At 40.7% G+C, this 16401-nt stretch overlaps 2 protein-coding genes across 2 annotated transcripts in view; one reads left to right on the forward strand and one right to left on the reverse strand.

Annotated features, from left to right (window-relative positions):
* The window catches only part of etv4 (ETS variant transcription factor 4), a 30469-nt gene extending 26891 nt beyond the window's left edge, over positions 1 to 3578 (forward strand). Inside the window, exons 10-12 of the mRNA XM_046068125.1 lie at positions 239 to 411; positions 2148 to 2249; positions 3083 to 3578. Coding sequence (XP_045924081.1) covers positions 239 to 411; positions 2148 to 2249; positions 3083 to 3310 — 503 coding nt within the window. The 3' untranslated portion in view covers positions 3311 to 3578. The remainder of the gene's footprint in view (positions 1 to 238; positions 412 to 2147; positions 2250 to 3082) is intronic.
* A 598-nt stretch (positions 3579 to 4176) lies between these two features.
* Positions 4177 to 16251, reverse strand: LOC123982538 (ATP-dependent RNA helicase DHX8-like). The gene is made up of 23 exons (XM_046068123.1): positions 16083 to 16251; positions 15864 to 15949; positions 15711 to 15777; positions 15537 to 15628; positions 15223 to 15329; positions 14791 to 15126; positions 14359 to 14503; positions 12141 to 12332; positions 11916 to 12003; positions 11729 to 11826; positions 11006 to 11153; positions 10297 to 10478; positions 9953 to 10147; positions 9619 to 9804; positions 9314 to 9524; positions 9031 to 9212; positions 8593 to 8733; positions 8298 to 8453; positions 6464 to 6601; positions 6084 to 6212; positions 5695 to 5891; positions 5193 to 5372; positions 4177 to 4764 (listed from the first exon to the last, which is right to left on the reverse strand). The coding sequence occupies exons 1-23, from the start codon at positions 16183 to 16185 to the stop codon at positions 4545 to 4547; spliced, it is 3579 nt and encodes a 1192-aa protein (XP_045924079.1). The 5' UTR covers positions 16186 to 16251; the 3' UTR covers positions 4177 to 4544.
* Positions 16252 to 16401: the final 150 nt, after the last annotated feature.

Raw genomic sequence — 16401 nt, forward strand, 5'->3', positions numbered from 1 at the left:
AAGTGAATCTTAATGGTCTGATGTAGATTCATGTGCTGAAGATGTATCACATATCAAATTAACTTGGCTGTGGGTAAACGACAGTGCAACTGAACCTATAAAATTGTTTGAATTGCATCATAAGCTGGTCAGATTCAGTAACTGCAGGTCCACTTACAAAGAAAGCATCTGACGTATGTGATCAACATGCCCATAAACATGCTGACACCTCTTGACATCTCTTTTCTCTTCCTTTAAGGTGAGGTGAAGCAGGAGGGGGGGGGTGTTTTTCGCGAGGGCACACCTTACCAGCGCCGTGGCTCTTTGCAGCTCTGGCAGTTCCTGGTGGCCCTGCTGGATGACCCGGGCAATGCCCACTTCATCGCGTGGACCGGCCGTGGCATGGAGTTCAAACTCATTGAACCCGAAGAGGTATATCTGAAACCATCTTTCCTTTTAAACGAAAAAGTGTATTTTCTTTCGGAAACAGGGACATTTTGTGTCCAAACGGCAGGAGTAGAGGGTGTCGTCTTACAGAGATTAATTGACAAAATGGGCTAAAGTATTTTGTTCTGCTTTTTTATAGCAGATCAGTCACTTTATTATGAGTAATGAGAAACAATTGAATTTGGGTTTACAGGTCGCACACATCTTAAAGGCTGTCTGTATGGTATTGAGGCCTTATTGAGGTTTTGTGGGGGAACATTTTTATGGAATTTAGATTTTGAGAAAGAAGCTGGGACCATTTGAATTGACTTCAATACACAACTTTTTTTGTAGCAAGCATCTAGCAGCCATTAATGGCCCAGCACCTTAACGCCCTTATGCAATTGGCCTAGGTGCCCAAGGGCACCTCTACATTCCCTGGCCTCTTTCTATTAAAACTGTAATAATATTAAAAACTTAAATGTTTAGCTTGAAGATATACCATTTAAAATTCACCAACACTATTTTTAGTTCATATTACTGTATAGCCTTATCCACAGATAGTGGAGAAGTGTTGATATGGGTCATGATGTTAATATAAATCTGATAAGGACAGCACAGGAGTTATTCTCGGAATGAATTTATTTTAGCAGGGTTTTAAAGCGCTACTTAGATTAGAGCGATTAGAAGTGAGATTTGGCCACTTTCCTCATAGGTCTATTCTCTGATCCATCTTCCATTAGTCCCCCATTCATTATTCAACACATGAAATGCTAGATTGATAAATGAAGGACAAGCGCTATCACAGAAACACCAAACACCCCCGTTCTCTCTCACCTCCTCACATTTCTTTAGTCGAGACATTTTTGTGATGTTTAAGTCTGCACTTTGATTGGACGTACCAGACGGAGTCCATTTAGGTGGGTCCTAATACGTATAGGTCTATACTGTGTTTTCCATTATCTTCTTACTGTACATTAAAAATGAATGGGGTAAGAGTTTTACAAGAGCAATTAGGGCTGAGAGTGCACTCAGAGATCAAACAGGGCTGCTGACTTGATGGCCACTGTGGGATACAACCTGTCTCTTCCTGAGTCATGATTCTCAGTGTCTCACTCCCCCTTCACCAGCATTACAGTTTCTTCTACCATCTCAGATGTTTGTCAACATAAAGACTGTTCACTGTTGCGAAATGATGTGATTTACTTCCTCTTGCCTGCGTGGGTTTGTTGTGAGGCACAGGTTTTCTGTAAGTGGTCCCTTGTCAGCTGAGGGTTCAATTTTGGGTTGGGAGTGTATTTCATGGCCTGCCTCTGACAACCAGCCATGACTCCTATTTCACTGTGAACACTGTGGGACCCTGGTTGCATTCAAGTGGTAATGGGTTACATAAAAAGGAAGTGAATCCACATGTGGGGACTCGCCCTGGTCTTGGCATGTAGCACTGTTGAGTTAAAGAGTAGAGAGGGTTTGACTTGAAACCGACGACCCCTAGTGGTCAAAGTGTGTATATACACACACAACTGGGTCGAATTATGATCTGGGGAATATGCACTTCTGAAGGGGGGAAAAAATGCTGACACATACAATTCTCTTCTGTTGACGTGTCATTTGTAGAAGGATATATTCTTAAGCCCTTTCAAAAGCATTTAAATAACCAGTCAACTTCAAATGAACTTCACTAAAAGCTTAACATGCCAGCAGTGTAACAACAGGAACCTCCTCATTCTCCTCGTCCTCAGGTTGCCAGGCTGTGGGGCATGCAGAAGAACCGTCCAGCCATGAACTACGACAAGCTCAGTCGCTCTCTGCGCTATTACTATGAGAAGGGAATCATGCAGAAGGTACAAAACACGCCCTTTTTCATATTGTAAGCTCAGAGAATCTGTCATTTAAAATGTGTCCTTATTTTGAGATATTATAGTCTTCAAACTTAACCGGTATCATCTCAAAAACTTTACTGAAGTGTCCTTCCTCATGTAATAATAGTAGAGTAATAGCAACATCTAAGGTACAACTTTCTTATAAGGCACCCCTTTATCAAGGGTTTATACATTGTAGTTAATGCCTTGTTAATCATTTACCAATGCTTAGATCAGCGCAATAGATTAGGTATAATCCATTAATAAGAACAACGCTTTGGGTTGCCAGGTTATAAATAATCCTTGTGGGTGGTGGTGTTTGCGCAACAATTCACAAAGTTTGCAGTTGTAAATATTAATAATCTGTTTATAAATAGTTTGCAGGTCTTTTACAGAAATGAAGTGGTCAAAAGATTAGTGGGAGAGGGTTTTCCTGATAAATTAAAGATCTTAGCTAAGACAGCTAAAAATGTGTCTCTGGCATTGGGCGGAATGAAATAAGTGAAACTGGGTTGCAGTGGCCAGTATGTGAGTCAAATTAAATGCTAATTACTCCCATTAAATTACCAATAACAGCGGAGTAACTTGTCAGATGATAACTGCGTCACTGCATCCACTTCTTTTGTAATGCAGATCTGATCATTTACTGGATATTTAAACCACATACACTCTCTGTTGAATGAACAGATAAGACTTGGGCCAGTCATAGAGAGTAATACTTTTTTACACACATAACACTCAAATTATGTGTTTTATAAGCTTTAGTTTCTTCCTATACATTCCTGTATGACTCAAGCCATTCCCTCTCTCCCCAGGTGGCAGGGGAGCGCTATGTTTACAAGTTTGTGTGTGAGCCTGAGGCCCTCATCTCGCTGGCCTTCCCTGACAATCAGCGGCCCAGCCTGAAGGCCGAGTTTGAGCGTTACGTCAACGAGGAGGACACGGTGCCCCTTTCCCACCTGGACGAGGGAGTGCCCTACACCACAGAACAAGCCCCCCAAAACATGGGCCCCCAGCCCTATTCCAAAGGCTACATGTACTAAAGCCAGCTCCCTCTTTTCTCCCCCACCTTCAGAAATCTTCCTGTTGTAGCAACCCATCATCATACACACCCTGAAACCCCATGCACCTCTTGCACATGCCCACCCCATCCACTTGTATATAAGGCTATGGTGTTTTTGTTTTAAATTAATCTCATTAGGGATTTTTGTTTTGTTTTTAAGAGCTGCATTCCTCTCACATTTGAGGCCTATTCAATCCATAAACATGACTGCGGTTGAAGAGATTGCTTAATAAATACCCATAATAATACCCAAACTGAAGTCCAGACTATTCTTTCCTGTGTTTTTGCTATGAGTCGCATGTGGGTATTCTTTAACTTGTCCCCATTTTCTTCCCTTCTATGAGTTAATATTTATGTTTCAACTTCTGAGGCTGTTTTTAAAAGGAACTATTTATCATATTAGGAAAAACACTAATTATTTGCTTTCTTGCTGAGAGATAAAAATTGGTACCCCTCTCATGTCAGTACGGTAAATATGAAGGTACTGCCAACTGCAGGTTAGCTGGAAATTAAGAAACCGCTACCATGGCACATTTTTACACTTTGGTTTTTGTATGAATTGAACAAAAAAGATAAAACATGTTAATTAGTGAGCTTTAAAAGGTATAATAGGCAGATTTTGTTAACTTAAAAACCAGGCTAGCTGTTTCTCAGTTTCCAACAGGTTAAGCAAAGCAGCTGCTTCATATTTACTGTAAAAACAAAAAAGCCAAGAAGAATATTTTCCAAAGTGTCAAAACCAATACTTTAACAGCTTTTGGCCCTTACACCTTGCATACACATTAAATCAATTGTTCATTTTTTATCCATGCCGATAAGACTGGATAACTAAGAGGGCGCAGAAAATAAAAGTGCATCCAGTGTTTATCTTAAATAATGAAAAGCAAACATCAAGATTACAATTAAAAAAAACATGTACATCAAATTTTTCATAGAAAATACAATATAGGAATGTTGCCATTAAGTGTTAACATCTGATTATGGTAATGAAACAACTAACAAGGCAAAACAAAGTATTACTGAAGTAAGTTTAGTTTAAATATTTTGAAAATACAGTTATTTAAGGTTTAATTAGCATTTGTCAGGTCGAAGGTTTGGATGTGACAAAGCAAAGTTAAAATATGAAACCAAAGCGTCTTTGTAAGTCATCAGCTACCTCAGTCCGTATGCGCTACACAGTTCCACGTGGTAGAAGCGTAAGGCACATGAGGCCTTCAGCGGCGTCTGAAGGCGCGGGATATTCTCCAAGCGTTGGGTTCCTCGTAACGGTTGTAGAGAGGTTCCAGTTTCTGCTGCCTCTTCTGCTTGCTAAGGCGTGTGGGGTCACCAACCCTGTAGAAAGCTGGTGCAAACTCCACCAGCCAGCGAGGGTCGATAGTGGTCACCTCCCTCATGTACTCCTTGGTGGTCAGCACCAACTCATGGTACACAAGCCTGAAGGAAGTATGACGAGGACAAAGTACAGTTAATAACGATTAGTGCAGATTCCATTAACAATAAATCTCACAAATAGCTGAAACGATTAGTCATTAAATCAATTATAAATTGACAGAAAATTAATTGGCAACATTTTTCAAGTAAAAATTACAAACATTGGCTAGTTATAGTATCTCAAATGTGAAGATTTGAAGCCTTTCCTTGCAAGTAATGTGAAGATGCCATCTTGGGTGTTAGGAAACTATAATGTACATTTTCCACATTTTCTTTTATAGAATAAACAATTGATTACAAACAAAATATTATTTATCAAGTCAATAATTAAAATAATCGTTAGTTGCAGCCTCAGTCGCAAATATTTTTTCCAGGTTTATAAGACAATGTCAGATGAGATGTCAGTCCTGCAGTGTAAAACCAGGACTTACCATTCTGGCTGGCGGTTAAAGAGGGTGCTGGAGGGGTGAAGGTACACCACCTGCTGGTCAATCAGGGTACGGTACCCATCATGGGGGTGCTTCCTGGCAGCGTTCCTGAAGAAACCGCTGCAAATAGCTTTCTGGACCCGCATCGTGGCTGCTCCACAAGATACCACATCCAACTTGTGTCTGAGAAATATTAAGTGTTGTTTAATATTTGCATAGTACACTCAAAATGGATTATCTGCATTCAAATTGTAGTTTTATTACAGGAAACCATGTCAAGAGTATATTTGAATAATTTTAAATACTTTTGTCCAAGTATGGCATGCATTTAAATACATTGCTGCATAGTCCGCTATATATTATGTTAAAATTTGGTCTATGAAAATGATCGGTGTTACTCGGTGGAATACAGTTCCATTGCCATTCCCCCCCCCCCCCATTCTTAAAAAATACAACAAACATTGAAATACGCAGAGATAAATCAAACACATGGTTGAATTCATACCTGTCCATGATGCTCAGCATCTGCTTGCGTATGTCCTGAGCTCTCTTTAAGGAGCGGGCTTGGATGAAGTTCTCGAAACACCAGGGATTGGAGAACTTGTTGTTCTTCCAGGAGTTGTAGACAGCCAGCAGCGTAAGGTGGTCTCCCTCAAGCTGGAAGAACTTCGTCTTTTTCTGATCTGCAAGGGCCTGTTTGTCCTGAAAAAGGGAGAACTAGATTTTGTTTGTGTCTTTTGATGAAGCATTGAGTCCAATACGTGTTTTTTCCACACAGGTTTTATATGCTTCACACTGTTGCCTTGAAAAAAAGGCTTTAAATTATGTTTCTCATCAAAGATTTGGAGAGAAAGCTTCATAGTCTGGCCAGGAATCAGTAATTTTGCCACATACCTTAGGTCTGTAAAAGATGTTCTGAACAGACAACATGGAGACAATAGTGAGCATCTCTTCACTGCAGCCAAGATGGACGGACATGATCAACATCTTACACAGCATTGGCTCCAGAGGGAACTCAGCCATCTGAACCACAGAGACAGGTGTATATCAAATACAGAGAGTATACATAATGTACAGTATAGGGAACTCTGGAAGATCAAACCAAAATGCAGACTTAATGGATCACAGTGGACATCCTATTCTAGTACTACTTCTTTAAGACTGCACAGATTATATGAGTAAACGAAATAATAAATAAAATATAATAAATGCTATTTGAAGGTCATAATGCAACAATCTGACTGAGAACATATATTTTCCTATTCTCCCCTCACCCTTCTACCCAGCCGTGTGAGTAAACCTTCATCATCCAGAGCTCCCAGAGTGTAGAGCTGTTCCATGGCTGTGATCAGAGTCTCCATGGGGGGAGCGTCCATGAAGTCAAAAGCCAGGAGGTCATTGATGCCCATGGCCTGGATAGCATAGGGGGAAAGGAAAAACACGATTCACAATAATGCTAATGCCTGATGAAAAATAATAACTGGGCAACAAAGTCATGAATAATGTTCAGATCAAAATTTCTAATGACCTTCATCAAAAGACAAGTGTTTTATATGAGTAATAAATGCACTGAATAACATTCAAAAAAAACAATAGAAGCAATACAAACCAAAGTAATCAGTTAAGACAGAATAAAATAGATAAAATTCAATAAAATACAAATAGACAAAAATAATAATAGACCAGAAATACCGTTAGAGTGCAGTAACAAGAAAGAAATTTTACAAAAAACTGCAGTAGAGAAACCAATCAATCAAAGGCACATGAGTTATTCATTTAGATTTGAAAGCGTCTGAAGTTGAGTTGCATTTCAGATTATTAGGAAGTTTGTTCCATCTGTGTGCAGCAGCTAAAAGCAGCTTCACCTTGTTTGATTGTGACTCGAGGTTCTACCAATTGACTGCTTCCTAAAGACCTATAGGCGCTGTTTATATTCTTATCCGAGATCAAAAATATATTTTGGCCAGAACTGCTGAGGGATTTATAGACCAGCAGCAGCACTTCTATAAGTAACAGGAAGCCAGTGTAAAGATTTAAGAGCAGGTGTAATGTCCTCAGTTCTCTTGGTTCTCGTTTGAACTCTGGCAGCAGCAGCGTTCTTAATGGGCATCGTCTAACAAGTTGTCTTTTGGGGAAGACCAGAAAAGAGGCTGTTAGAATGGTCCACCATGCTGGAAATGAAGGCACGAAGGAGTTTCTCTAAATCTTGCCTACACAGGAGACCTCTAATCCTTGCCATTTCTTTGAGATGATAAAATGCTGATTTAGTTATTGCCTTGTTGTTGCTGCTGAAGCTCAGATCTGAGTCCACAAAAAAAGAAAGATCTCTAACTTGGCTTTTCGTCTTTATAGCTCTTGAATCAAGCAATGATTTTCATTTCATTTTCTTTGTTGCCACATACACTGACTGCGATCGTGTCGTTAAAGGAAATGTAATTGCATCCAGCTATTTAGTAGCTCTAAGCATTGACAGAGTGTCGTCTATGATAAGCAATGTTATTGTCATGTACGACTTGAGTGAGGGAGCAGCCCTAGAATCGAACCCTGGGGGACTCCACATCATGTTGATCCGCGCAGATTTATAATCACTAATGGTAACAACCTAGCCCTGCCTCGAGATATGATCTGAACCAACTGAGGACCGTGTGAGATAATCCCACCCGACTGTAAATACAAAGCCTCTCTAAAAGATGTCGCAGGGAATCTGAAGATGACTTTTTCCTCCACTTGTGCTCAGTTGTTTTGCAGACTTGTGACAGCTAAGGTGTTTCTCCACTGCACTTTTTGCTTGCCAAAGGTGGTCTTTTCGAGTCAATAACAGAGTTTTACAGTTGAAATTATCAAACAGTGAATCAACAGTCTGACGTACGATCTATGACATGGGCATAGCTTCCATAAAAAGACAACTAGTATGCTTATTTATATATCTTTTTTTTGTGGTTTGGGTGTCAGGAGAAATCGACACATCAAAGAAAACAAAGGAATCGTCAGTTTTCTTCCAAGTTTTAGAAATGTCAACACCCTTGCTTAGTTTTAGCAAAACACTCAAAGCAGCTGAGACACATGGAAACTAATTCATGGAAATGTTAGAAAAAGTCAGTACATTACCTTCAGAGAGAGCACAGTGCTGGCCAAGTTGGTTCTCTGGATCTCTGGCACGTTGGTTGTTAACATCTCGTCTCTGTAGGCTCTCTCTGTGTAGAGCCTGTAACACTTCCCTGGGCCTGTTCTGCCGGCTCGCCCTGCCCTCTGCTTGGCCTGGGCCTGAAAACAGATCAGGGAATATTTCAAGGATCTTTTAAATCATTACCAGATGTTCAGTTTTTCAACATAGGATAAAAATCACTGAAAGTAGGATTTATGTTTACTTCCAAATTATAAGGACTGTGTTAAAATGGATGACCTGTGATATGGGCGTCACCACAAGCTGGTCGATGCCCGTCTTGGAATTATACACAATCTGTTTAACAAAGCCAGGGTCCACCACGTAGTAGATTCCATCAATAGTCAGAGACGTCTCAGCAATGTTTGTGGCAATGATGACCTGGTGGTAATCAAAAACCAAAATAAGAAATGAATTACTCTATAAGGCGTATGTTTTGTTCTGTGCCCGAACTTTAGATGCAAATATAAACTGAAAGACACCAAAAGGTACATATATTCAAATTCTATCAAAGAAAGACAGTGGCACGAAAATGAAAAGGCTTTTATCCCATAATAAAATGTACTTCATTTCAGCAAAGACAACTGGAACTTGAATACTATCAGGGGTTAAAGGACTGGGTTCACTCTATAAAAATCCCCAACAACAGCTTTAATCTTATCCAGTGCATTTTATTACCTTTCTGCTGCCTGGGGGTGCAGGGTCAAATATTCTTGTCTGCATCTCACTGGGAAGGGCAGAATAAACTGGCAGAATAATCAGTTCAGGAACATTAGGACCCAGAGACTTCATTCTCTCATACAGGATCTCACAGGCGGTGTCGATTTCTTCCTGTCCAGTCAGAAACACCAGGACATCACCTGGACAAAGCACACGGAGAAAAGTTTTTTTTTTTTTTTTACATAAAAGCAAACTCTAACTCCTTTTGTCCTATAGAGGCATGACTCTGACATAACCGTACCTGGGGGCTCGGTTAGATGGATCTGCATGACAGTGATGAGACTGGAATCCAGGTAGTCTGTCTCAGGTTCTTTGGTGTAGAGGATCTCCACTGGGAAAGTTCTTCCTGGGATGGTGAAGATGGGAGCTTCAAAGAAATACTGGGAGAATTTGACAGCATCCAGTGTAGCAGAGGACACTATCAGCTTCATGTCTTTGCGTTTCTGGATCGTCTAAAAGAGATGAGAGAAAGTTATTGTATATGCAATAGCATTGTTGGTATTTACCATTCTTCAAAAATAGTGTAGTTTGTAGAATGTAAGGTACCTTCTTGAGAAGGCCAAATAGCACATCGGTGTGGATTGTTCTCTCATGGGCCTCATCTAGCATAATGAGGGAATACTGACTCATGTCTGGGTCCAACAGACACTCCCTTTGCAGCATACCATGGGTCATGTACTTGATTACTGTCTCTGTACTGGTGCAGTCCTCAAAACGAATGGTGTAACCCACCTGAAATTAAGGTTAAAAAAAGCAAACAAGCGGGGAAGGTGAAGGACATCTTACAAAAACTGAAACTAATCTGAAATGGATAAATGCTACAGGAGAGAGAAAAGGCTCTTACTAAAAATTTCTACTACAGATTAAGAAGATCACTTACCTCTTGGCCTAGACGGCAACCATACTCCTCAGAGACTCTCTTGGCCACTGACATGGCAGCTACGCGACGGGGCTGCGTACAGCCAATCTTCCCCCGGGAGGTGTAGCCCGCCTCCGCCAGGTACTGAGTGATCTGCGTGGTCTTACCAGACCCAGTTTCTCCAACTACAATCAAGATCTGATTATCGTGGACAGCCTGTCAAGAGAAAGAATGAATTGGTAATGTATTCACATGATGCCTCTGTGGGTAGACATGTTGTAGGTAGTATTGTGGGTTCAGCTCTTGTTCAACACCTTTAAGACATCTTTAAAAATCACCTTAATTAACCTGAAATGCACTCATACCTGAACAAGCTGTTCTTTAAGCTTGAAAATAGGCAGACTCTCTCTCTGCTGCAGGATGGAAAGTTCTGTCTTCTTGCCATACGATATCTGATTTCCTCCGAAGGCATATCTTTTCCACTCTGGAAGATCAACAGGCATAGCGCCGATGCCTCTCATATTTGCAGCAATCTGCCTTCCTTCATCTGTACAGGAGAGAAACAGTGACTTAGAACCATTGGGAAGTTCCGGCAAGATCCACCTCCTAGAATCTACTGCTTTATTTAATCAAGATGAACTTCAATGATAATGAACTTCCCAACACGCTCTTTTTGTATTAAACTATGAGTCAGAGGTAGTAACCAGGACTGGAAGGAACTCTGATAGTTCCTTCCAGTAGCCTTCAGGCTATGGAAGACAGAGTCACAGTGCATTATGACTCTGTGTGCCAGTGAAAACTCATAGGGAAGCTAGATAGTCATCTCCAGCCATGCCATGGTAACAATGTAACAGTGTAATAGGCCTGGCACAAGACATATGGTTACATTTTATTTTCTAAATTTAAAATCTCTGACAACAGAGATTGATTTTGTCCTTTAATTAGTTTCCGGTTGGAAGTACTATTTGTTTGTTCCACTGATGCTCGGAAATTAAAGCAAGAAATCACACTCTCGGGGTTGCACTTATTTTCAGCCTCAGTGGGGCATTCAAAATGCGCAGTTCATGTTCTTACAATCAGGCATTGGGTCAGTCCAGTGCTTGTTGAGACCGGTAGGGATGCAGTCCATCTCTGCTGCACGAGCCGCCTGCTTCAGCTCTCTCCTCTCCTTAGCAAGAGCACTCTGCATCATGGCCGCTTGGGAAAGGGAGCCATCTGGATTCTAATGGACAACATAAAACACAGTTGTTGGCATAAAACATTTTGTCAGACTGCATCAGTATGTACGGCGCGAACACATAATATAGTGTATTTCCAGGCATCTATTGTACTTTATTTATAAAAAATGAAGATTAGTAAGTACACAGTATCACTGATGCAAAGCACCCTCAAACAGACCCAGAACATGATCTCCATAAACAGATATCGACATATGAACACAGAATTTGCAGGCGAGGGAATAGATTTTAGTATCATAAGCCGTTTGTAGTCCGAGTAGTATTGACCAATCATGTTAGACTGGGCTTTGGTTGCTGTGCGGAAAGCAAAAGAGGGGGAACGCACTGGCTGAAATGCAATCTCAGAACACATTGGCTATCACCTGACGACAACTGAGCTTTTTATTAACCTCACAACCCTGGAGATTAGCTTTTTAAAATGTGTCTGCATTCAATTCTCGTCAGCCGTTATCCAGATATCCAGGCCGAGACTTCCTCTGGCTACACCGGAAGCCCCAAAACGTCAGCCGTTCCGAGCCTGCCCAGACCACAAACAACTTTCTGGAGTCTGGATAAATACCTTTACTATTTTGACTGGACTCATGCTCATGCTCCATTTAGTCTGTCCCCTCAGGAATGGTGGTTCCTCTTCGACCAGGTCAATCTCCATTTCTTCATCTGTGGAGGATTTAGTTATGGAAGAGACATTACCATGCAGTATTACTTCCATTTTGCTAAAAAGTTAAGAATAAAGTGTAGCGTTTTACCTTCATCATCATCTATTTTGGGAAGGATTCCCGTCTCCTCATCAAATTCTGGGAACTCTTCTTTAGGAAGTACATTGGCTGCAATCATCTGAATGGAAGAAAACATACCACCACTGGGTGGTTGAAAAAAAAAAAAAACAGCCGCGGAAGAAATAACCCCTGAGGAAGCATTTAACACTTTAAGAATCCGTTTTACATCTCTGTATGAATATCTTTGATATATACCTGTTTAATCTCCCACTTTTCAAGGTCAGTTATCTTGGCGAGCCGTTTGCGTTCTGTTGGGTTTTCCTCTACTTCTGGCACGCTGGCTTCAACAGGGCGGTCAGGGTTCCTCATGGCTTCGTCTCCAACTCCAGGGTCCAGGTTCCGTCTCCGGTTGGGGTTCAGGTCCTCCCCTGTCTCCTGGTCCACATCCTGGCAGCATTTGAGAAACCAGTTATTTTACTCAACGTAAGTGATATGCATGCATTAGTTTAACACGTTAAACAAATACATTTGTAATGCACTGTAACCAGCAGGTTGCTGTTTTCACTATGCTACATTTAGTTTCCTTCCTTTTTTTTTTTTTTAAGTGCACAAGCTTTGTTGCTTGCTCTCGCCCTCTGCTTGCATTCTTTTGCTGATATTCTTGTTTTTTGTTTCTGCTAGCAGCTTAATGACTTTACTGAACTACTATCTTTAATCTGTACTGATTTTGAATGTGTAGTTGTTGTTGGTGATGTTACCTTCCATGTTGGCAACCCACAGAAAAAAAGAGACTAAAGAACTGTGCTGAGTTCTTGATTATTATGGACTGACTCAGCATGTGACAGAGCCCACACACAATAAGGAGCACACTCTGGACTTAAACATCTCTCAGGATCTGAATATTTCCAAGGTTATGGTGACTGACGTTGCTCCCGCTGATCATTCCTGTGTTTTCTTTGAAAGTGCTATCTCCGTGCACATGAATGTTCAAACAGAGGTATTCACAAAACGCCATATCACTGAAAACACAAGTGAAATATTTATTTAGGCTTTCTCTTCCACACCTGGCCTCTCGTGGGACTCAGTCAATGAGCTTGTAGATCATTTCAATTCAAAGATTACAAAAGGTCACTGATGCCATTGCACCCTCTAAGGTGAAGGCGATCTCTGGTAAGAGAAGATCTCCATGGAGAGATGCCACACTGGGAAGAATTAAAAAAGAAAGTGTTGAAAAACTGAAGGCTGGTGGTGGAAACATATCTCCAGGTTCATAAGGACATCTATAATTCGCATTTATGATTTAGAACTGAGAAATGTAAGGCGCTCCTTATCTGACATCATTGCCAAAAAAAATAAAATGCACATGCCTTGTTTCTACTGTCCTAACTGTTCTAACAATCCTCCTGTGTCAGTAGCTTCTAAACCTCCTAAATTCCTCCTTCTTCACTGAAAACATTTTAAAAATTAGACAGGCAGTCACTACCTCCAAATCAGGTACAGGATATGCGTTGTCCTTGTGTCCACTTAAAATCAATTCAGAAAGCATGACACAATTTGATCCCATCAGTCAAAAAAAACCTTATACAACATCTGAAATCCTCCTGCTGCTGCCTTCAACTTCTGCCAAGGCTTTTTCAAAAATACTTCTAATTTCATGGCCTCAGATTTTCTACAAATTTTAAACACTTCTCTTCTCTCGGGTTTCTTCTCACATGCCCTGAAAACTGCAGTCATCAAGCCACTCTTAAAAAAGAACAATCTAGACAAGTCACTAATTAGCAATTATAGACCCATATCAAACCTCCTGTTTTTAAGTAAAAATAATTAGAAAATCTATTCTGCTGAGCAACTTATTGGCACTAAACAACTGTTTTGATGTCTTCCAGTAAGGATTTCAATCACACCACAGCACTGAGACTGCTCTTATTAAGGTCTTCAGTGGTATCCATTTAAACAGAGAGTAGCAGATTTTCAGTCATGGTATTACTGGATCTCAGTGCTGCATTTGAAACAGTCTACCACATCATATTACTAGACTTACTGGAAAACTGGTTGGGACTTTCTGGCACAGTACAAATTTACATAACCATTTGGAGCCACGGAAGAACGATTAAACGTCAGCAATCTTAAAAACCACAAACCAAGACAGAAATTTTGGTGCAGTCATGGACTCTGACATGAATTTCAACAGCCACATTAAGATAATTACAAAGTCAGCCTACTATCACCTGAATGGTATATCAAGAATTAAAAAGTCCTGGCCTGTCTCAGCAGGATTTAGAAAAACTTGTCAATGCATTTTTCTTTTGCTGCTGCTTTTTATTAAGACAAATTTGAAGTTAAGATCTTACTTAAACTTTATATTCTATTTAACTCCTTTTTTTACATCTATCGCAGCAAATAGATTTCTCTCGCTTCCTTACGGTGTTGTGTTCAACCCAACTTTTCTTCCACCACTTTATACATGACTCACCTTCATGCTAAGGCTGGCTTTGGTTCCAGTGAATGACAGCACTTTGATCTTCACCTTTTGGCCTTTGGTCACCACATCAGCTACATTGGCTATACGTCCTTCTTTGCGCAACTCTGAGATGTGCACCAGGCCTTCCCAGCGTTTTCTGCAGACAATGACAGTTATACACTACAGGTCAGTATTAGGGTGCAAACCCCAAAAGAACATTATAGGCAGACACTCGCCAAAAGCAATCTGAATGCAACATAACATGCGAGGAAAAACAAAAACACGATCTGAATTAATATAAATTTATTAGAAACACTAAAATCTACATTATAAGAAGTAGGCTACAAGACAAACAAGCACACTGAAATGAACTAAATATTAAAATAGATTTTGTCTTACTGTATTGCTGTGCAGGACAGTAAAGATGCCCTTTATCTTACTAACCTGAGGCCCTCTAGTTGCACAAAACAGCCAAACTGCATAATACTGCTGATTTTGCCATTGTAGATGTCGCCCACAACAGGCTCTTCTGGCGGAGGCCGATCCACAAGTCTATCATTCCAGCGATTAGAGTCTTTGTCATCCTTGTTGTTGTTGTTGTTGTCATCGTCTCTGTGTGGGCTCGGTGGACGGTCACTCCAGCGAGACACCCGTTTCCTTCTGCGCTTGGGGTTCGTTTGTCCGTCACGATCTCTTGATCTGGAGCGAGAACGACTTCGCTTACGTCCGCCTTCTCTGTCTGTGTCTCGACCTCCTTCTCTGTGCAAAGGCTCGGCTGACCTGAGAAAAACAGAAGTCCAATTTTTACTCCTAGTGAGAGCCGCTTCTTTTCCAGGCAGGTATCCACTTTTAGGACAAAACCCTTTTTTAAATTACCCATTATCAGAGCTTTTCCCACAGAAGTTAGGCATAAGCATCTCCAGCTCCTTCATGGCTGCTGCAGCGACTTGCTCATCATCTTTATCTGTGTGGCATGGTGGAATCTGAAGGAGAGGTAAAAATTTGTGACAATAATTCCACAACCTCATAAAGTCTACAAACTGCAGTGGCTCCTGAAATGTGCTATTCTTGCCATTGCTGATTTTCCCACTGACAAAGAGACTTTAGAGGCTTCCCGGAAGTTACAAAAGGTTTAAATAAAAAAGAAAGAAGAATGCTTTTTGAAGAAACTGTCATTAAATGAGCCTTACCATCCACACAGAAGCATCCGGTTTACATAAGGCAGGGTATTTCTTTTTCATCTTGTCCTTCTCACTCTTTGTCTTAGCCTCTGGCTGATGAGCTGTCATACACAATAGAGAACAGATTATTTGACAATAGTCCTGTAACCCTAAGGTATTAAAATATATTAAAGGTCCCTGTACCTTTACTTGTTGACGGTATGGCTCGCATCCTCTGAATGAGTCTAAGCAAATTACCAATAAGGGTATCCTGAAAAAATAAATGGGTTTAGTGAGAAAACACAATGCAGCAGCAGCAGCAACAAAGAAAATATGTTTGTTTAGTTGCAGGCTTACTGTAAAATCTGCTCCATTTTCAGACAGAACTGCTTTGAATTCCTCAAATGTTGGGTGTTTTTCTGCCAGACTGATTATGAATTCAGCTGCAAAACAGCAACTGGGGTTTAACGTTAACCATGCACGCAATTTGAGACACTGGTACAGTCAACATTATATCATGCCTGTTTCTTATCAACGTGAATGAGAAAACAATGCTGCCATGCAACGTAACGTTACCCAGATCTTTCTCGCTTATTCCCAGATGATTCTCCAGCTCCGTGCACACCTTTGACACCAAAGATAAATATTCAAGACGTTTAATTTCGTCTGAAGTAGCCATTTCTCTTGTTTATTTTGACCTGACCGGGAAGCGGTTGTACTTCTTTAGTTTGAGCTCCATCGACGTGTTTCAGCGCTGCTGCCTCCTAACGGCCAACACGCAGATAACTGTTCACACATTAAAACCACTCAAGTTCGTCCATCACATGCTACTTAACACACTAATATTGTACTCCACTACATGCATTTCATGGCTACAGTAACTTTTACATACAAA

The sequence above is a fragment of the Micropterus dolomieu genome, linkage group LG14 (genome assembly GCF_021292245.1).
Source record: "Micropterus dolomieu isolate WLL.071019.BEF.003 ecotype Adirondacks linkage group LG14, ASM2129224v1, whole genome shotgun sequence".
Lineage (NCBI taxonomy): Eukaryota > Metazoa > Chordata > Actinopteri > Centrarchiformes > Centrarchidae > Micropterus > Micropterus dolomieu.